The sequence below is a fragment of the Tympanuchus pallidicinctus genome, unplaced genomic scaffold, assembly GCF_026119805.1.
Source record: "Tympanuchus pallidicinctus isolate F22 unplaced genomic scaffold, pur_lepc_1.0 scaffold56, whole genome shotgun sequence".
NCBI lineage: Eukaryota > Metazoa > Chordata > Aves > Galliformes > Phasianidae > Tympanuchus > Tympanuchus pallidicinctus.
In genome coordinates, this window is record NW_026294776.1 from 204,778 (window position 1) to 226,672 (window position 21,895).

General features: G+C 45.8%; 3 protein-coding genes across 5 annotated transcripts in view; 1 reads left to right on the forward strand and 2 right to left on the reverse strand.

Annotated features, from left to right (window-relative positions):
• Nucleotides 1–21,895, reverse strand: part of LOC128091932 (zinc finger protein 3-like) — a 168,259-nt gene that overhangs the window by 128,343 nt on the left and 18,021 nt on the right. The gene's annotated exons all lie outside the window — the stretch shown is intronic.
• The window catches only part of LOC128091935 (zinc finger protein 383-like), a 240,547-nt gene that overhangs the window by 29,773 nt on the left and 188,879 nt on the right, over nt 1–21,895 (reverse strand). The window lies entirely within an intron of this gene.
• Nucleotides 12,527–16,385, forward strand: LOC128091943 (endogenous retrovirus group K member 7 Env polyprotein-like). 2 transcript variants are annotated; one of them, XM_052705380.1, is made up of 3 exons: nt 12,527–12,976; nt 14,172–14,285; nt 14,653–16,385. In XM_052705380.1, exon 3 carries the CDS (start codon nt 15,117–15,119, stop codon nt 16,356–16,358), a length of 1,242 nt encoding a protein of 413 aa, XP_052561340.1. In that variant the 5' UTR covers nt 12,527–12,976; nt 14,172–14,285; nt 14,653–15,116; the 3' UTR covers nt 16,359–16,385. The 2 variants fall into 2 exon arrangements, with proteins under 2 accessions (XP_052561340.1, XP_052561339.1); XM_052705379.1 differs by lacking the exon at nt 14,172–14,285 and having other exon boundaries at nt 12,528–12,976.

Below are 21,895 nucleotides of genomic sequence, written 5' to 3' on the forward strand. Positions count from 1 at the left end.
TTTAGACAAGGCATGCGGTTGATCACTGTGTTTTACTGTTCATTCAGTTGCGTCATGTTTTCTTCTGTTTGTTGGCAAAAGAAGAGAAATCTTTGCTTGCCCATGTGCAGCTGGTTCTCTGAGCAAGCCATTGAGTTAGTGCAAAGGAGGTTTAACACTGAGCGAGTGACTGCAGAGAAGAGTGATGTGAGGAAAGTGATGTGAGTCCCATGGGGCCAATGTGAGTTGAAATGGGGTGAGGAAGTTGAGGAGGATGTTTGTCCACACAGTGACAGAGCAAAGCTCATTAGGGGACATCCTGTGTCAATTTCAGTTGCTAAGTGCTGCTTCAGCTTCTTGTTTAAACATAACTATATAAAAATTAATCAGTGGACTTTGTATTGCCCTTTGTTCTCTTCTCTTTAAGCTCTCTCCAGAAACCCCTTCAGTTACCTGTACAAGTTCTGAACACTTGTAAAAGATGACAAGTAGGCACAAGGCACAGGAGGGCTCTTCAGGTTGTAATGGGCCCCAAGGGGCATTTGCTGCTGAGTCTTAACAACATCCAGTGCAGAGAAAAGGTTTCATGAGGTGCTCAAGAAGACAAAGTCAGAAGGAACAGTGAAGTTTCTTGGAGTATTAATGGGCTCCACTGAGGGCCATTAACAAGCAAGCTTCCCCAGGGACTTGTTAAAGCAGATAATTGGAAGCCATGATTAAGGGCAGACAAAGGCACTGGGATGGTGGCTCTGATGTGAGGAAAGCCTCCTTTGTCTTATAAAGCAGAAAGGCCAAGCCCTGATCCCCAGACCCTTGGCAGGGAAATCCTGTCCCTCATGCTGGCTCAGGGTCCTTCCTGGGGCAGTGGGATGTGGGTTTGTATAATGTCAGATGAAAGACAAGGGGACAGCAGTTCCCAAACTCTGCACGGGGTGCAAGGATGCCCTGAGGCCCAAGTCCCAAGGGCAGTGTGTCTCATCACAGGATGAGGGATGTGAGAATGGTTCAGTCTGAACAAGCCATCACTCACAATGGAACTTTGAACTTCAGATCTCTCAGTTCTGGTGCCCTCCTTTGGACAGTCTCCAATAGTTTTATGCCCTTTATGTTCTGCACTGCCCAGAAGCGCACACAGAGCTCCAGGCGAGGCTGCAGCAGTGCACAGCAGGGAGGGACAATCCCTTCCCTCACCCAGTTGTCAATGCCATGTTCAGTGCACCCAGGGAATGGTTGGCCTTCCTGGCTTTCTGGGCACACTGCTAACTCACATTCAATTTCATGTTAACCAGGACCCCTGATCCTGTTCAGTGGAACTGCTCTCTAGTACCCATATCCAGCCAGTTTGTACATCCAGGGTTGCCCCTATCCAGGTGCAGAATCAGGCACTATTTCTTGTAATACTTCATGCAGTTGGTGCTTATGCAGTTCTCTGACTTGTCCAAATCTCTCTGCAAGTTCTCTCCACCCTCAATGGAAACAACAGCTCCTCCCAGTGTGGTATCATCATCAAACTTGCTCAAAATTTCTTCTAGTCCTCCATGCAAGTCCTTGATGAAAAGAGAACTGCTCTTAAATGGAGCACAGGGGAACCCTGCTAGCGGCCGTCCGTCAGCCTGATGGAACTGCATTTGCTGTAATCCTTTCAGCCCGACCCATTGGCCAACTACTCACCCATCACATTATGTTTTTGTCTAGCTGGTATGCAGGACATTTTGTCCAGAAGGATACTGTGAGAAATAGTATCAAAGGCTCTACTGAAATCCTGAAGGATATCCTCAACTGGCTTCCCTTTGTCAACTCAGTGGGTGGTCTTTTCATAAAGGGACATCAAGTTAAACAGGACCTTCCCCTCGTGAACTTGTTTTGGCTGTGATTGATGACAGAACTGTCCTTGAGGGGTTTTTCAGTAACTCCCAGCACCACTTTCGTCACAAGATTACCAGGCACTGAAGCGAGAATGACAGCTCTATAATTGTTGATTTCCTCTCTCTTCCTCTTCTTTAAAATGAGGACGTTTTCCAGTTCACAGAATCACAGAATCACAGAATCACAGAATCACAGAATCACAGGATCACAGAATCACAGAATCACAGAACTGTTGGGGTTGGAAAGGACCTCTAGAGATCATCAAGACCAACCCCCCTGCCAAAGCAGGTTCCCTACACCAGGTCGCACAGGTAGGCGTCCAGGCAAGACTTGAACATCTCCAGAGAAGGAGACTCCACAACCCCCCTGGGCAGCCTGTTCCAGAGCTCCGTCACCTCACCTAAAGAAATTCTTGCGCACATTTGTGCGGAACTTCCTATGCTGCAGCTTATGTTTGCCTCTCCTTGTCCTGTCTCCACGTACCACTGAAAAGAGTCCAGCCTCACCACTATGGCCCCCATGTCTCAGATATTTATAAACCTGGATTGGATCCCTTTTCAGTCATCTTTTCTTAAGGCTAAATAGACCCAGTTCACTTAGCCTTTCTTCATAGGGGAGATGCTCCAGGCCCTTCACCTTTTTTGTACTGGGGAGCCCAGAACTGGACACAGTACTCCAGATGAGGCCTCAGAAGGGCAGAGTAGAGGGGGAGGATCACCTCCCTCGATCTGCTGGCCACGCTCTTTTTAACGCATCCCAGGATACCATTGGCCCTCTTGGCCACAAGGGCACACTGCTGGCTCATGGCCAACCTATTGTCCACCAGGACACCCAGGTCCCTCTTCACAGAGCTCCCCTGCAGCAGCTCATCCCCCAACCTGTACTGGTGCATGCAATTATTCCTCCCCAAATGCAAGACTCTCCACTTGCTTCTGTTAAACCTCATCCAGTTTTTTTCTGCCCAGCTCTCCAGCCTGTCCAGCTCTCGCTGAATGGCAGCACAGCCTTCAGGCGTGTCAGCCAATCCTCCCAACTTCGTGTCATCAGCAAACTTGAAGAGGGTGGCCACTATCCCCTCATCAAGGTCATTGATGAAGATGTTGAACAAGACCGGACCCAGCACAGACCCCTGAGGAACACCGCTGGTTACAGGCCTCCAACCGGACTCTGCACCGCCAACGACAACCCTTTGTGCTCTGCCAGTCAGCCAGTTCTCAATCCACCTCACTGTCCACTCATCTATCCCACACTTCCTCAGCTTTGTTATAAGGATGTCGTGGGGGACAGTATCAAATGCCTTGCTGAAATCAAGGTAGACTACATCCACTGCTCTCCCCCCATCCATCCACCCAGTGACAACATCATAGAAGGCTACCAGGTTGGTCAAGAATGACCTCCCCCTGGTGAACCCATGCTGACTACTCTTGATAACCTCCTTTTCTTCCAATTGTCTGGAGATGACATCCAGTACAAGCTGTTCCATCACCTTTCCAGGGACAGAGGTGAGGCTGACTGGCCTATAATTGCCTGGGTCTTCCTTCTTGCCCTTTTTGAAGACCGGGGTGACGTTGGCTATCTTCCAGTCTTCAGGCACCTCCCCCGTCCTCAAAGACTTCTCAAAGATGACAGAAAGCGGTTCAGCAATCACCTCTGCCAGCTCCCTCAGCACCCATGGATGAATCCCATCGGGTCCCATGGATTTGTGAACACTGGTGTTGCCTAGGCGCTCCCGGACCACCTCTTCCCTGACCGAAGTGAGGTCTTCCATTCCACAACCCTGTCACTAACCTCCAGGGTCTCGGATTCCAGAGGGGGAGCTTTTTCACTGAAGACAGAAGCAAAGAAGGCATTCAGTATCTCTGCCTTCTCAGCATCCCCCGTTACCAGAACACCCCCGTCACTTAGCAGGGGAGACACATTCTCCCTAGTCTTCCTTTTACTGTTAACATACTTAAAAAAGCCTTTTTTATTATCCTTTATCTCCTTCTCCAGATTTAATTCCAGGCGGGCTTTAGCCTTCCTCATAGCATCCCTGCAGACCCTGACAACATTCCTGTATTCTTCCCAAATAGTTAACGTTAGCACGTATTGCAGAACCCCAGGGAGCCAAGAGAGACGGAGTTTCCAGATTCCAGAAATTCACATCATCACGGCACTCCCGGGTAAATGCATGAGTCATACGCTTGGTCCTGCTTTGAGAGTAATACCGACTCATGTTTAAGATCATAGATGTATTAGGTGTCAATAAGAATAACCGTCCAATTGTACAAGGACCTCCTCTTAATGTGGATGGGATTCTGGGCCAAGCATGATCGCCACATATCAGAAAATATCCAGTTGGCAATTGAACGGGATTGTTAGCAGATACAGAAATGTTTGCAGTTGTATAGTTGCACCATGCACTTTCATTGTGATATATTAACAAGCTAGAATTCACAATGGTCGAGGGATTATTACTCGCAACTCTACTAGAGTGATTAAAGAAGAGACATGCATTGGCCTTAACAGATCCTAGTAATTCTATTTCTTGAGGCTCCTGAGGCAATATCAGAAAATAAGGAGCCCATTGATCCCAGTTATCCACACTGTTTCTAGGATCCCTATTACTACATGTGAACAGTGGTGTGAAGCTTGGGCATGGCCAAGGGTCTGCTGGCAACCCTACCAAGCAGGTTGAGAATGGGTTTCCTGGAGAAGACAGAGACAGGCAGATGGCCTCCTCCTTGGTCATATTCGCTAAGGTTACCCAAACATTAGTCTTGGGTTGGGCTGGGACCCATGTGATGACTTCTGTGAGGCTTAATTCCAGTCTTGTGGACTGACCCATGCCTCTTTGGGAAGAATAACCCAGACATCTCAATCACAGAATTTCTATAGTATCTTAGTAGCAGTCTCGGCTCTAATTCATATCACCTCCCGTTTTGTTTCCCACCAAATTTCCAATAATTCCCTTGTCTCTTTGCTTTCAATTAAAGCTAAACCCTGAAGTCTTGGTGAGCCTGTCAAATTCTGCAGGGCCTCAGCTACCGCCACTACGGTCGAACCCCTTTGCCAGCCTTGAGCACAATTAATGCACCACAATCGTGTGAGGCTACTTTGATGTGCCCACCAGACCTTCTTACACCCACCACAATGTATCTTCACCCATGCCTTACAACTACGTTCCTGACAATCAATACACGGATCACAGGCTATTCCTGCTGGTTCGATGATGTGTAAAATCCCTTGGAGCTCATCCAGTTGACTTCGAGTTTTCCAATGGGCCAGTTCAGGGTCAAGTAAATGAAGTATTGACCGAATCACTGGGTCCAGTGTCCAGTGAAGGCGGTGCTTGCGTCGCTTCTCCTTGGTGTCCAGGGTGGCCAACTGCTGGATGGGTCCAGTGACTAGGAACCCAGAGAGGACCTGCTGGAGTAAGCACATAAAGATAACCTCGACCCAAATAAATTACTTCACACGGTTCCTGCCACAGTCCTGATTTTGGGTCCCTATAGTGGGCCCACATTTCTGGATTCATCTGGCTCAGCTTACTCCCTTGATAATGTATCATAGCTAGGGGAGCATCCGAGTTACCAAAAACACATAGATGATTGAGCACAAAAAGGCACTTAAGCATTCTTTCTCTTGGATCCGTAATGTCTGTATATTTCTGCACATAATGCTTAATCGTGCCATTTGGTCGCTCTACTACCGCCTGTCCAGTAGGAGAATGGGGAATTCCAGTCACATGACGTATATCCCATTGCCTAATAAACCTTTGAACTGAGGTACTCTTGTAGGCTGGGCCATTGTCCACTTTTAGTGTCTTTGGAACTCCCATAACTGCAAAACAGTTATGAGCATACATCTCTTGCTTTTTCCCCTGGCTGAGGAGTTGCCCAAATAAAATGACTACAGGTATCCACAGTTACGTGAACAAATTTGAGATGGCCAAAGTCTGAAATGTGGGTCACGTCCATTTGCCACAGTTCATTAGACGCTAAGCCCTTTGGATTCACGCCTGAACGCAGTCCAACACCTTGGTTATGATAACTGCAAGTTGGGCAAGCTCACACTATGGCCTTGGCTTCCTCTAAAGAAATGCCATATTCCCTCATCAGGCCTTTAGCATTTTGATGGAATATAGCGTGCGTTTCTCTTGCTCTTGTATGTTGGGACAAGGGTGCCTGCTGACCTATTGCTACCAGGCGGTCTGCCCTAGCATTCCTTTCCCCAAGTCCAATTTCCCATTGATGACTTCGAATATGGATAACTGAATATGAGTCACTTCTTTGATGTACAGCGCGTTGCAATTGACATAACAGTTCAAATAAGCCTCTATTTTGTACATCCTTAATATCAGCATCTTCTATCCTCTGTGCTACACCTGCCACATAGAGCTAGTCAGTAACAATATTCAGAGGTTCTTGGAAGGTTACCATTGACCAAACTACTGCTAACAGTTCTAAAGTTTGGAGGGTATCTGTAACTTCTGCCATTAAGATTTGATGATGCCATTCCTTGTTTCTCATCCAAGCCACCGCTGCAGTCCTGGAGCATTTTCCTGTGTCCGTGAAAATGGTCACTGCATCCTTAATTGGCTGCTTAGTGTATTTCGGCTTTTCTATCCATCCTTGATTACTCATCCAGGTTAACTTTGGGTCTGATAGTGAGTCAATCCGTATTGGTGCACCTGCACTCAACAGGGCCTCCTGTAGACTAACGGAATTTCGAAGATACCAATCTAAGGTATCTCTCTTCATGGGTATCCTTATTAATCCAGGCTCTTCTCTAGTTACTTGCAGTATTTGAGCACAACCGCGCTTAATTAGCTGTGCCAGAATCTCGATTTTCTGACATAAGTTGTCCGTTGTTGTAAAGGTGGCGCAAGCCACTCCAAAACCCATATCTCCCCCATTTTCTTTAAATGCTGAGTGAGAGCACCTAATAAGAACTTAATGCCCAAAAGAATAGTGAGATCAATCGGGAGAGTTGGGTCACGCCGTCTAACACAACGGGTTGTGATTGAGTTGGCAATATCGCGTATTGTAGCATGCTGTTCTGGCATAGGGCATACTGGCTGCGTAGGGTCTGGACCCTTCAGTAGGGGTCTTAGTACATCCAGAGTCTCATTGGGAATGCCAATTACTGGTCGAAGCCATTGCAGATCACCCAGCAGCCGTTGGGCATCATTTACAGTTCTGATGTCAAGGTGCAGTTGCAGTTTCTGAGGGGTGATCTGGCGTTCTTCAACTGTCCACGGGCTGGAGTCTTGCACCTTTTCAGGTGCAATTGCTAGTCCCTTCTCTTCAAGCTGTTTTGTAATACCAGTCCATTGCTGCGGTGAAAAAGGGTTCTCCTGTGCAAACAAGATATCATCCATATAATGACAGATAATTGTAAGCAGCCATGCCGCTCTCAGAGGTTGTAGTGCAGCATCTACGAATAGCTGGCAGAGTGTGGGTGAATTATGCATTCCTTGTGGAAGTACTGTCCATTCAAAACGCTGAGATGGCCCTTCTCTGTTCAGAGCTGGCAGCGTAAAGGCGAATCGAGGTGTGTCATTCTCATGGAGCTTGATTGTAAAGAAACAGTCCTTTAAATCAATAACAAGCAAGTGCCACCGATCTGGTTACATAGCAGAATTCGGCATCCCAGGCTGTAAGGCACCCATAGCCTGCATCTGATCATTCACAGCACATAGATCATGTAATAGATGGTACTTTCCAGATTTCTTCTTGATTACAAAAATTGGAGTATTCCAAGGACTTGTAGATAAACACAGATGCCATTGTAGATATTGTTCACGAACCAGCTGATGGGCTTGTTCAAGAGTTTCCTGTTTTAAAGGCCATTGCTCCACCCATATCGGAGCATCAGTTGTCCAATGGATGGGAATTGGGAAAGTCCATGCAATGGCCCCATCTATAAAGGGAGCTCTGTTGTGAGGACCATTCCAAGCTGAGAAAGAACATCTCTGCCAATGAGGCGTTGTACACTTTCAGGTAATGGAATGATTGAGATAGTACAGGTAATTCTTTTGCCCTCAATATGCAGAATCAACAAGGGTGATTTCTTCACCAACATAACCCCTCCTACTCCAGACACTGCTGCATTACTAGTTAAGGTTGGCCATCCTTTGGGCCAGTGAGCTGCATCTACAATGCTTGAGTCCGCACCTGTGTCCAGTAATGCCATTAAAGGGATGTTCTTGCCTTGATATTCCAAGCGTACACTTCATTTAGACCTTTGGCTAAGTCCACAGTCACTAAGGTTAGGCCTCCTGTGGAACCAAAACCCTTGTCTTTTCACTGGACGGACGCGTGTGGTGTTATGCCTTGACTCATCTGCGAAAGAATCAATTGGGCTATGCACGATCCTTGTGGAATATGTAACGATGGAATAACAATCTGTACCATAATGTAGATTTTGCCTTGATAATCAGCATCCACTAGTCCAACCAAAACATTTAAGCCTTCCATACTGGTGGATGATCTGCCAATGAGTAAGGCTCCAGTAGCCTGGCCATTGATAAGGATAGGTCCCATTATTCCAGTCGGAATTCGTTGAGGTTTATTATCAATCAGGGTACAGTCTATTGTGGTTGCCAGGTCCAAGCCGAGGCTTCCTGTAGTTGCGGGTCGGAGTTGATGTCTGCCCCCTGCTGTGCAGGAAAAGCTGCTGATGTTGGAGCTGCTGCTTGTGTCATAGCGCAGCGCCCCCTCGCGCTGGGCCGTCCGTTTCCCGACTTCTGATTTCTGCAGCATGCCTTGTTGCTGTGCGAGTTAGTTTTACAGAAGCGGCACCATACTTGACTTACAGTGCACTCCCTGCGGATAAGGCCATAACCTCCACATCTAAAGCATGTGATTTGAGGTGGAGTTGAGCCTTCTGACTTTGTTGTAGCCGTTTACAAGGGTGCAAGAGCAGCCATTACTTGACTCTGGGTCGTGGCAGCCTGTTCTTTCAAGGCACTCCCTAATTCTTTTACTGCCTGCACCAGCATAGCTTGCATGCCTACCGGGACCGGTAACCGGCACACCTACCGGTACCGCTGGCCGATCTTTCCTAAAAAGCACATAGCCCTCCATGACAACATTCCAGTCATGCGAGCTGTTCCACCACATCTCCGTGATCGCAATTAGATTGTAGCCGTGCGACCGCATACAGATCTCCAACTCTTCCTGTTTATTTCCCATGCTGCGCGCATTAGTGTATAGACACTTCAGGGAAGCAGCATTCCCCTGCCACACTCCATCCCTTCGAACTCCACCCTCATCACCCATCAAGTTCTCTTTTGAACCTCGAACTACCCACACAGCCTCAGCAGCCCTCATTTGACGGAGACCAGCTCAAGACGCCTGGGACAGACGGGCTGAGGCTCTGGTGGCGCAAGAAGCAAAGTTTATTGTTGTTACAGGGTTTTTATATCTTTTAGTTACAGGAGTATACAATACTTAAATCAGATAACATTCATGCAGCTGACAGCAATACATCATTACTTAATTAGCTCTTTGTGGATTATGGTCAGTACAGTGATCAAAAGGTGTTCTCTCCACAGAACACGTTCTGCTCCTGGTCACGGAACAAAGAAGCTGTAACTTATGCTTGCCAGTTTCACATGGCAGTCCTTCCCTTTCAGGAGGGGCTGCATGTTTCACGTGGCAGTCCTTCCCGCATGTTTCACATGGCAGTCCTTCCTTTTCAGGAGGGGCCGCATGTTTCACATGGCAGTCCTTCCCTTTCAGGAGGGGCTGCATGTTCCCTGTTTGACCCTTTCAGGCCAGCCAGGTCTGTTTTGCTTAACAGTCTTCATCACTCATTTTGTCCCCTTCCCCCATCTTACCTAGTTTAAAGACCTTTCAATGAGGCCTGCCAGCTCCTGGGCTAGGATCCTTTTACCCCTTGCAGACAGGTGAACTTCATCTGCAGCCGTCATGCCAGGAGCCAATTAAATTGCACCATGGTCAAAAAAACCAAAGTTCTTGTGCCTGCACCAGCCTCTAAGCCATTTATTGATGAGGAGGGTTTTTTTGATCCTCTCAGTGTCATTGCCCGCCACTGAAGGGATAGAAGAGAGGACCACCTGCACTCCTGCAACATCCAGTATCCTCCCCAGACCTTGAAGTCATTTTTGATAGCCCTTAGGCTTCTCTTGGCAGCATCATCACTGCCAAACTGAACTACCAATAAGGGGTAGTACTCAGATCGGCTAATAAGCCCAGGAAGCTTTCCAGAGATGTCTCTGTCCTGTGCCCTAGGGAGGCAGCACACTTCCCTCCGGGTGGAGTCAGGTTGACATATCGGGCCCTCGACCTATAGTAATGTCCAGGGATTACAGTGGAATAGAGGAAAGTGGCGTTTTGGTTGGTGTTGTGGACTGGGCTTTAAAGAGGAATATGCATGTGGTCACACTAACGTACTACCTATGAGGTGTGGACTTTGGGGAACAATAAAGGATCAATGAAATTGAATATGGGGGAACACGGGGAAAGGAAGTTCCCAAGAAAATTCCACTTCATATACTGCTGGGGAGCCTGGGGGCTCCATGAGCAATACAACTTTAATAAAAAATTGTAATCAATGGTGTTTGGAAGGTGATGACCATTTAGCAGTTAATTTTCTTTGTGCCAAGGCAGGAGATGAGACGCTGGAAGCGACCAGCTTTCATCTGCAGAGATCGGGGAAACTGGATATCCCAGTGTTAGCATGGGAAGCCTTAGCAGGGGAGGAGCTGAGAGCAGGGCTGTAGGACCCAGAGATCTCCTCAGGAGGAGCTGAAGGGGAGAAGCTGGAAAGGCCCAGGACAGAAAAGCAGTGCAGTAAGAGGCACTGGATTTGTTAACAGATGCAATAACAGTTAAGGGTGGAGAAGATTAAGCTAAGGAAGGAATTGCAGCCAAGTGTGGAATTGGTAGTAACTAGAGCAACTTATTGGGTGTGAAATACTTCTCTAACTCCAGTAAGTGATGAATTTGTAACCATAGGGGAAGCCACTGGCACAAGTGAGGAGGTTTACTTTCTTAAGCCTTTACAACTTAGTATAGGTAAACAGGTAGGGATACACAAATGTTTGTAGGTGCCAAATTCACCAAAGCCTTTACTAAGGCAAGATTTACTAGAACAACTGGAAGCCACAGTCTTTTGGTTTTCTCTGTCCATGTCTGCTGAACTTGTTCATATCTCCCAAGGTCTTCTGCTAATCAGAGTGAGAATGTCTGTATTTTGTCCTGGGGAATTACAGATGAAAGGAAGCAAAATACAGGACCTGGATAACCTAATCGAGGGGGCTTGGAGGGTATTCGCAAAACATAGGACACAGGGGTGCAGACTTTGGTCCCAGACAGTAAGAGTTAAAACTGAGGGTAAAGCAAGGTATTCAAGATAAGACCGAATCTTGATAGAGGACTTAGGAGAGCATGTGGGAGAAGGAGGGTGGATTAGGGTTCTGTCATGGAGTTGACTAGATCAATCTATGTCCGTGACAGGGGCGACAGGCCTCTGCCCTCCCCCCCCCCCACCCCTGTCCCCTGTTTCCGAGCTGAGGTTCAAGCTAAAGGGGAAAATCCCCAAGTCAAATCTAATCAATCACAGGAAACACCAGTAACAATACCAGTTGCTCCTGTGGTGGGCAAGAAATGGAAACGAGTGTCTTCACATCTTGAACGAAAAAGAGAAGAGGAGGAGGAGGTGGAGGAAGATCCAGGCGAGGGGCCCTCCTCAGAACCACCACTGTTGCGAAAGGCAAAAGGGAAAACTAAGAGACGTGCAGAAGAGAGTGATGAAGAGGAAGTCTCTATTACTACTCGCCGGCCTCTAAAGATGACTGAAATCCAAGGTTCAAGAAAGGAGTTTACACGGCACCCGAATGAAACTCTTGTTTCCTGGTTGGTTCGCTGTTGGGACAGTGGGGCCCTGCCCTCAGTCAGGAGGGGGAAAGGGATAATAGAGTATATTGGACTGTGTGGATTCGATGGCCTGGCACATCAGAACCACTGAAATATAAGGCACTGGTGGACACTGGTGCACAGTGCACTCTGATGCCCTCGAGTCACCAAGGGACAGAATTAATCCATATTTCTGGAGTGACCGGGGGCTCTCAAGAATTGACTGTGTTGGAGGCTGAGATAAGCCTCACTGGTAAGGACTGGCAAAAACATCCTATTGTGACGGGCCCAGGGGCTCCATGTATACTAGGTATTGATTATGTCAGAAGGGGGCATTTCAAGGACCCTAAGGGGTATCGATGGGCCTTTGGAATAGCTGCTGTGGACACAGACAACATTAAGCAGCTGTCTGTTTTGCCTGGCCTGTCAGAAGATCCATCTGTTGTGGGGCTGCTGCGAGTAAAAGAGCAACACGTACCGATTGCTACAAAAATGGTGCACAGGCGGCAGTACCGCACCAACAGAGATTGTTTGCTCCCCATTCATAAGTTAATTCATCAACTAGAGAGCCAGGGAGTGATCAGCAAAACTCACTCGCCTTTTAACAGCCCCATATGGCCAGTGCGTAAAGCCAGTGGAGAATGGAGGCTGACGGTGGACTACCGTGGCCTGAATGAAGTCACACCCCCTCTGAGTGCTGCAGTGCCGGACATGTTAGAACTCTAATATGAACTGGAGTCAAAAGCAGCCAAATGGTATGCCACCATTGACATTGCTAATTGAGGAAGACTGTCAAGCAAAACAGACCTGGCTGGCCTGAAAGGGTCAAACAGGGAACATGCAGCCCCTCCTGAAAGGGAAGGACTGCCATGTGAAACATGCGGCCCCTCCTGAAAGGGAAGGACTGCCATGTGAAACTGGCAAGCATAAGCTACAGCTTCTTCGTTCCGTGACCAAGAGCAGAACGTGTTCTGTGGAGAGAACACCTTTTGATCACTGTACTGACCATAATCCACAAAGAGCTAATTAAGTAATGATGTATTGCTGTCAGCTGCATGAATGTTATCTGATTTAAGTATTGTATACTCCTGTAGCTAAAAGATATAAAAACCCTGTAACAACAATAAACTTTGCTTCTTGCGCCACCAGAGCCTAAGCCCGTCTGTCCCAGGTGTCTTGAGCTGCTCTCCGTCATTTGGTGCCGAAACCCGGGAATCTCGGACTCCAATGACAAAGGCGTCGCTTCCTCCCACGAGCCGCGGTTGGTAAGTTGAAATAGGGAGGTAAGGACTGGGGAATTGGACAGATTGTTAAATAAAATGGGACAAGCTGCAAGTACTGAACGAGGCCTTTTTTCTGCATGCTGAAATCATTATTAGTTGCCCGAGGAGTAAAAGTGACTCGGGGTCAGATTAGTCGTTTTTCAGATTTTATAGAGGAAGTATGCCCCTGGTTTCCCAGGGATGGAACTATTAATATTGAAACATGGAACAAAGTAGGTGAAAGACTCCAGGGCTATTATGCTGTGCATGGTCCTGAGAAGGTACCTATTGATACCTTTACACTTTGGACTCTAATAAAAGAATGTCTCAAAGGAGACACAGGAGATGAGAAGTGGCAGCGGACCACGCGCTCAACAGAAAAGTTATATCCTGCCTTGCCGCAATCAAAATCTCTTGATCATATCCCTTCGTCTATGCCATCGGCACCCCCACCATCCCCTCCCCAATATGAGCAACCTTTGATTTGTAAATTAGCAAACGACTTGCCGCCTTGTAAACCTCCTGGCACTAACATAACAAAGGATATTTTACCCCCTGATGATTGGGGAGAATTAGAAAAAGAGGCTGCTGAATATCACCATAAGGACTTAGCGGCTGTATTCCCAGCGTTACAGGTTGCTGATGCCGCTGTGCAGACACAGCAGATAGTCGATCAGGCTCGATCAGATTCCCTTGCTGTTTTGCCTGCCTTTCGAGCAGGGCGAATGCCTCCCCTGCCTGGAGTAGATGCTTTGCTTATGCAACAATCTCCTATGCAATTAGCATTAAAAGAAGGTAGGAAAGCTGAGGAAACAATAGATTAATTTTCTGGGCAACTTTTTCCGTCTCAAGTTTTCCCTGTCATACAGCATCAACTTGCAAACGGTGGCATTCTGAATGATTATGAGCCTATTCCTTTTAAACAACTGAAAGAGCTTAAAGCTGCTAATATTCTTCCCCCTTCTGACTGGAAAAGCTTGGCAAAGGCTGTGTTAAGTGAAGGTGAATATTTGCTTTGGACTTCCGAATATGCGGAACGGTTCTTCTTGTGCCCCTTTATTACCAGTTCCTCATTTTGGAGTGAATCCCAGAGGATTAATGCCTAATGATTTATGGCAGATGGATATCACACATGTACCTTCTTTTGGAAAATCTTCTTATGTCCATATAACAATTGACACTTTCTCTCACTTTGCAGTAGCCGTCAGCCTTGTCTGGTGAAAAACTTTCTCATGTATGCAACCATCTTTTGCATTGTTTTAGCGTTATGGGAACACTGAAATCATTAAAAACCAATAACCGGCCAGCTTATGTAAGTAACGGTTTTGCAACCTTTTGTCGACATTTTAAAATTTACCATAAAACTGGAATTCCATATAATCCAGAAGGCCAAGGCAGAGTAGAAAAATTTAATCATTTACTGAAAACTCAAGTAAAGAAAATAAAAAGGGGGACATGGGGAATTAAAGATACTCCATTCTCTATGTTATCATATGCATTATTTGTTTTAAATTTTTTGACACTGGATGATAACGGAAAATTGGCTGCGAATAGATATTGGAGTAATAAAACAAGAGATAAACCAATACAATATTGGAGAAATCCAATGGACGGTAAAATTTATGGTACTGATCCTGTACTAATTTGGGGCAGAGGATATGTTTGTGTTTTCCCTACAGATGAAACCTCACCATGGTGGATACCGGAGAGATACGTCCGTCATGCCGGAAACAAAGATGGGAAAACTGCGGAGGAAGATGCAGAGACTGACTCTAACCCAGACGTGGGAAAGAAAGATGCAAGTGAGAATACGACTCGTGGCCCTAATCCTTAGTACCTTTTGGATCCTACATCATGGCTGTAAGGCAGAAACATATTGGGCATTTGTACCCAATCCTCCTATCATTCAATTCAATATTCAGATATTCAATATTCAGATGGACACATAATAGAGTTCTCTGCGCGTTTTAATTATTCTGGAAAGGTTGATGGTGTGCCTATATGTTTTCAGATGAATCAAACACAATCCCTGTGTGAGAAAGTGGTAGTGTAAAATGACTGGGATACCAATGTTTCAACAGGAATTCATTGGGCTCTGAATTTTCTCTATATAGATTTAGCTAATGAGACAAGAGGTTCTGGAATGCCTCCCTTAAATTTTCCTTTATGTCAAAGCACAATCACTCCAAAAACAGAATTTGCACCTTTATGGAGAGCATGTCGAGCTAACGAAACGGTGTGCATTGATTCCACTATCTGTGATTGGAATATGATAGGAAATCAAGGGCGACCAATTAATTTGGTCTCAGGAATTTGGACAAAAAACAATCATACGTTCTATTCTAATTTATGGAAAGCAGTCGCAGCTATGGAAAAAATCAAAGCAAAACGATTAAACTTGACTTGGATTCAAATAAATAATAAATGGGCAATGACTGCAGAGAGTTATACAACTGAATTTTATATGCGAGCTTGTGTTCCAGAACCTTATGCCTTTTTAAGCGGACCACTAAATATTGTGAATAGCATAGTGAGTTGTACCGATTGTATAATCTCTAATTGTCTTAATAGTAGCAGTAGTTCCTTCTTGTTAGTAAAGCAACCCGATTACGTCTATCTTCCTGTAAATTTGACACATTATTGGTATGCTGATAAGGGAATGGAAATTCTCCAAGAAACTTCTTTGCAATTAATAGAGAGATCTAAGCGAATGGTCGGATTAATAATAGCCAGAATAGCTGCGCTCATTGCTGCCATAGCAGTAACTACAGTAGCTTCTATTTCTTTAACAACTAGTATTCAGACAGCAGCTTATGTTAATGAATTATCAATTAATGTATCTAAAGCATTACAAAATCAAGCTACATGGGATGAAAAGATTGAACTGCGTCTCAATTCCTTAAAGGATACAGTAGACATCCTGGGAAGACAGTTACAAATTATAGCTACTCGTGAATCTCTCTTGTGTCATGCAGAATACCGAGCTATCTGTGTGACTCCTGTTGAATACAATAATACCAAATTCTCTTGGAACAAAATACAAGATCATCTTCAAGGCATATGGAATAATGCGAACACGTCATTAGATCTTAGGGAATTGAGACAGCACATTCACGATATGATACAATCGCACCATGTAGATCTTTCAGTAGCAACTCAAACTACTACATTTATAAGCGCTCTAAAATCTGCATTTCCGTCCTTCAAATCATTTAGAAAAGGAATTTATGGGCTGACAGTCATTGCCATAATAATAATCATAGGAATTCTTGCTTGTCCATGCTTGATGAAAATGATAACAAATAGATTCCAAAATTTGCGTATAAATCTTAAAAAATTGGAGATGGAAAACACAAAAAATAAACCACCACCACCTCTGGTCTAATAAAATAAAAAAGGGTGGAATGAGGAAGACTGTCAAGCAAAACAGACCTGGCTGGCCTGAAAGGGTCAAACAGGGAACACGCAGCCCCTCCTGAAAGGGAAGGACTGCCATGTGAAACATGCGGCCCCTCCTGAAAGGGAAGGACTGCCATGTGAAACTGGCAAGCATAAGCTACAGCTTCTTTGTTCCGTGACCAGGAGCAGAACGTGTTCTGTGGAGAGAACACCTTTTGATCACTGTACTGACCATAATCCACAAAGAGCTAATTAAGTAATGATGTATTGCTGTCAGCTGCATGAATGTTATCTGACTTAAGTATTGTATACTCCTGTAGCTAAAAGATATAAAAACTCTATAACAACAATAAACTTTGCTTCTTGCGCCACCAGAGCCTAAGCCCGTCTGTCCCAGGCGTCTTGAGCTGGTCTCCGTCAGCTAATGCCTTCTTTTCCATTCCTTTGGCCAAAGAATGTAAGCCACAGTTTGCTTTCACCTGGAGGGGCATTCAGTATACCTGGAACCGTTTGCCCCAGGAGTGGAAACACAGCCCGACCATTTGCCATGGGCTGATCCAAACTGTATTGGAACAGGGCAGTGCTCCTGAGCACCTGCAGCACATTGATGATATCATTGTGTGGGGCGATACAGCAGAAGAAGTCTTTACAAAAGGAGAGCGAACGATCCAAATTCTTCTGAGTGCTGGTTTTGCTATTAAGCGAAGCAAAGTGAAAGGACCTGCCCAGGAGATTCAGTTCCTAGGTATAAAGTGGCAAGATGGCCGTCGTCACATCCCGACAGATGTGATCAACAAAATCACTGCCATGTCTCCACCCACTAGCAAAAGAGAGACACAATCTTTTCTGGGTGCAGTGGGCTTTTGGAGAATGCATGTTCCAAACTACAGCCTCATTGTAAGCCCCCTTTATCATGTGACACGAATGAGAAATGAGTTTACATGGGGCCCTGAGCAGCAGCAGGCTTTTGAACAGATTAAACAGGAGATAGCCCGTGCCGTGGCCCTAAGGCCAGTACGGACGGGACAGGGTATAAAGAACATCCTCTATACCGCTGCTGGAGAGAACGGTCCCACTTGGAGTTTGTGGCAAAGAGCCTCGGGAGAGACTCGAGGCCGACCCCTGGGATTCTGGAGTCGGGCGTACAGAGGGTCTGAAGAGCGCTACACTCCAACTGAGAAGGAGATCTTAGCTGCATATGAGGGAGTTCAGGCTGCTTCCGAAGTAGTCGGTACTGAAACACAGCTTCTTCTGGCACCTCGACTGCCAGTGATGTTTAAAGGAAAGGTTCCCTCCACCCATCATGCTACTGATGCCACTTGGAGTAAGTGGATTGCACTGATTACACAACGAGCACGGATGGGGAAACTCAGCTGTCCAGGAATCCTAGAGGTCATCATGGACTGGCCTGAAAGTAAAAAGTTTGGAACACCACCAGGAGAAGTATCACGTGCTAAAGAAGCCCCGCCATACAATGAACTACCAGAGAATGAAAAGAAATATGCCCTGTTCACAGATGCATCGTGTCGTATTGTGGGAAAGCATCGCAGATGGAAATCTGCTGTGTAGAGCCCCACACGACAAGTTGCAGAAGCCACTGAAGGGAAAGGAGAATCAAGGCAATTTGCAGAGGTAAAGGCTGTCCAACTGGCCTTAGATGTCGCTGAACGGGAGAGGTGGCCAATGCTCTATCTTTACACTGACTCGTGGATGGTAGCGAATGCCTTATGGGGGTGGTTACAGCAGTGGGAGCAAAATAACTAGCAAAGAAGGGGTAAACCTATTTGGGCTGCTGAACTGTGGAAAGACATTGCTGCCCGAACAAAGACTATAGTTGTAAAGGTGCGTCATGTAGATGCTCATGTGCCCAAGAGTTGGGCTACTGAAGAACAGCAAAATAACCATCAGGTAGACCGAGCTGCCAGAATTGAGGTGGCTCAAATAGACCTGGACTGGCAGAACAAGGGTGAATTATTTCTGGCTCGGTGGGCCCATGAGACCTCAGGTCATCAAGGGAGAGATGCAACATACAAATGAGCTAGAGACCGAGGGGTGGACTTAACTATGGATGCCATTGCACAGGTTATTCATAACTGTGAAACATGTGCCATCATCAAACAAGCCAAGAGGATGAAACCTCTGTGGGAGGAAGGGCGATGGCAAAAGTACAAATATGGGGAGGCATGGCAGGTTGATTATACCACCTTGCCACGATCTCACAATGGCAAGCATTATGTGCTTACTATGGTGGAGGCAACCACTGGGTGGCTTGAAACCTATGCAGTACCCCATGCTACCGCCCGAAACACCATACTGGGTCTCGAGAAACAAGTCCTGTGGCGACATGGCACCCCAGAAAGGATTGAGTCAGATAACAGGACTCATTTCAAAAATTCTCTTGTAAATACTTGGGCCAAAGATCATGGCATTGAGTGGATTTACCATATTCCCTATCATACACCAGCCTCTGGTAAAATTGAACGATACAATGGATTGTTAAAAACGATGCTAAAAGCACTGGGTGGCGGAACATTTAAGCACTGGGAGAAGCATTTGGCAGAAGCCACCTGGTTGGTCAATACCAGAGGATCTATCAATCGTGATGGTCCTAACCAATCCAGTTCCCTACATACTATAGAGGGAGATAAAGTCCCCGTTGTACATGTAAAGAACATGTTAGGAAAGGCAGTTTGGGTTCTTCCAGCTTCTGGAAAGGGCAAACCTCTCCATGGTACAGTTTTTGCCCAGGGACCAGGATGCACTTGGTGGGTAATGCAACAGAATGGGGATGTACAGTGTGTACCACAGGGAAACTTGATGCCAGGGGAGTGCAGTTACTAATTCTATGTATATATATGTATATATATAGCTATGTGTGTGTAATGCATTGTAATCATTTTTTTGTATATATGTATATATATTTTAAGCATGATGTAACAATGTAGAATAAGGGGTGGAATGTCATGGTTCTATGTTTCTTGTTTCTTTGTTTGTTTTTATTTTGGGTTTCAGTATTCCACATCAAAACATCATGTAGTGTACGGGGTATTAAAGTGTTAACGCCCAATCTCAGGTACCTATCCCTGTACATTACAGAAGTTTTCCTCCATAGATTGTTGCCGCTGCTCTTTTCCTCCCTTCCTTCCTTCCCATTTTTTTGTGGGACCGGGGTGAGGGGGGAAGGGAAGAGGCCTGCCGCCCCTGTCATGGACATAGATTGATCTGATCAACTCTGTGACAGGAGGAAAACTTATTTTACTATACTATTGGAATACAAGAAAACACAATATATACAATTTAATTGAAATTGAGATTAATAAATCAGACAAGATGAGAGAGAGAGAGAGAGTTCCCGGAACTGAATCAAACCTGAAAAGCTTGGAACGGCTAGGAAAGCACCTCCAGCATCCACTGCTAGGCAGCAAGAGAGCGGCCCCCCGCCACCCAGAAGGGCCAGATCCCGTGACTGCTGTAATGTACAGGGATAGGTACCTGGGATTGGGCATTAACACTTTAATACCCCGTACACTACATGATGTTTTGATGTGGAATACTGAAACCCAAAATAAAAACAAACAAACAAACAAACAAACAAACAAACAAGAAACATAGAACTATGACAGGTTCAGAACAAAGTAAGAGTTCCCGCCTCCTTATTATGGGCCATAATCATGGCTGAGCACAGGAAAACTCACTGGGGAACCGAGACCCTGTATAAATACTTGAGGCAACAGATTGTGGCTTGGAATTTATACACACCGCTAAGCAGGTAACACAGCAATGTGAGATTTGTTTACAGAATAGTCCTAGAACAGGCCCCAGGGTGCCACCGGACCACTGGAGCTAAGGATTGGGAGACAATATGTTTAGAATGTGTTCTACAGGTTGCATGTGTTACATAAGACTTGCTTCAGCCTGGTGTGAAAATACCTATTTAAACATCACTAAAGGAACAGTGGTTAGCCTAAAGCTCCCTGATTGCAGGATATGTACAGCCTTACCAAGAGATGGAGGAATGGAAGTCCCTCAGTGTGGGACTCCCTCCACCAATTGGATACCATGGGGTGGAGCAGGAAGTAGGCGTAGGTGTGCAAATAAAATCAGAACAATAGGAAAAAGGACCTAAATTCAGTGTACAGCTATAGGCAGGCCTCAATGTAAGACACTTCCTGAGAACTAGAAGGACATTAACTGGGAGGATGCTTAGTGCTTCAATGGAACAGCTCCTTCCCCAGGGATGCTGAGAAGCTCTTGGAAAAGGGTGAAGTGGGGAATAACCCCCTTATAGTCAGGCCCTGTGGGTTCCATAGTTTTATTGGATGGTTTATTCCTAGTCCAGGAGTAAGTGAATCAGAAAAGGCAATTGTCAGTATAGCAGCTACACTGGAGAATATCAAGAGCTCAACTGTGGATGCTATACTTGGATTGCAGACAGAGGTGTCCTCTCTTAGTCAAGCAGTATTGCAGAATGGAATGGCTCTTGATCTCCTGACGGCCAAAGAAGGAGGGGTGTGGGCTAGAATTATTCAAAACTGACACAACTCAATAAAAGACACAGATGTGCACACTAAACTGTGGGAACAAATTCAGGTGATCCACCAATTTACTTTGGATAATACCTCGTTTGGATTTACAGAGCTGTGGAGCAGATTAACCAGTTGGTTAGCGAGCTTTGCCTGGCTAAAGCCACTCTTCAAGGCTTGCGCAGTCTTACTCTTTCTTGGAATATTCGTACGCGTTGTGACGTTATTTCTTGAGTGTGTTTAATGGAAGCAGCATAAGCTGCGCCAAAAGATGGAGAGTGGGGCGTGTTTTCCATAAATCCCCAGGAGAGAATGGCATCATCTAGCAACGTGATGCTTGCCAGGTTATAGAAAAGGGGGGAATTGGTTTGGAACATACTTCTGTAGAATTGTTTAGGAATCGTGCACTGGGTAAGGAGATGTGGAGCAATGAAAGGTGAAACCGAGGCTTCAGGGAGGGATGTCAGAGCAGGGGGTTGAGTCACTCCTCCTAGCAGGGGTCTGGAGAAGGGGGAGGTGAGCTGAGGAATGCATCTCTCTCACACTGCTCCAGGCACTCGTGCTCACTTACTGGTTCCTTGCTGTGCCACTACAGCAAGGAATAGGAGCTGCAAGCCACATAACTCAGCAATTGGGGTGGAGAATATTATAACAACTTCTTGGAACCAATGAATATCCCCTCCTATACATATCAGTGTAATATCAGAATAATCTATGCCTTCTTTCTTAGAATCAATGGTAATATCCTCTCCTATTTTTGCATATGTGTAACTTGTCTCTATAACATCCTTAAACTGTCCCTTTATGGTGTGCAGATTAGAAGAGGCTCCTCCCTCAGCCCCCAGCGTGTGTGCAGTGCTGTAACTCAAAATAGACCTGCTTTATAACCATTTTGTGGTTATGGAGTTAGATTTCCCACAAGTCATCCTGTTCAGGCCATGATCTGCCTTCTCCCACACATATGGAAGTTTTGCTTAGGCTTGAGTGGGACAGAAGTGAG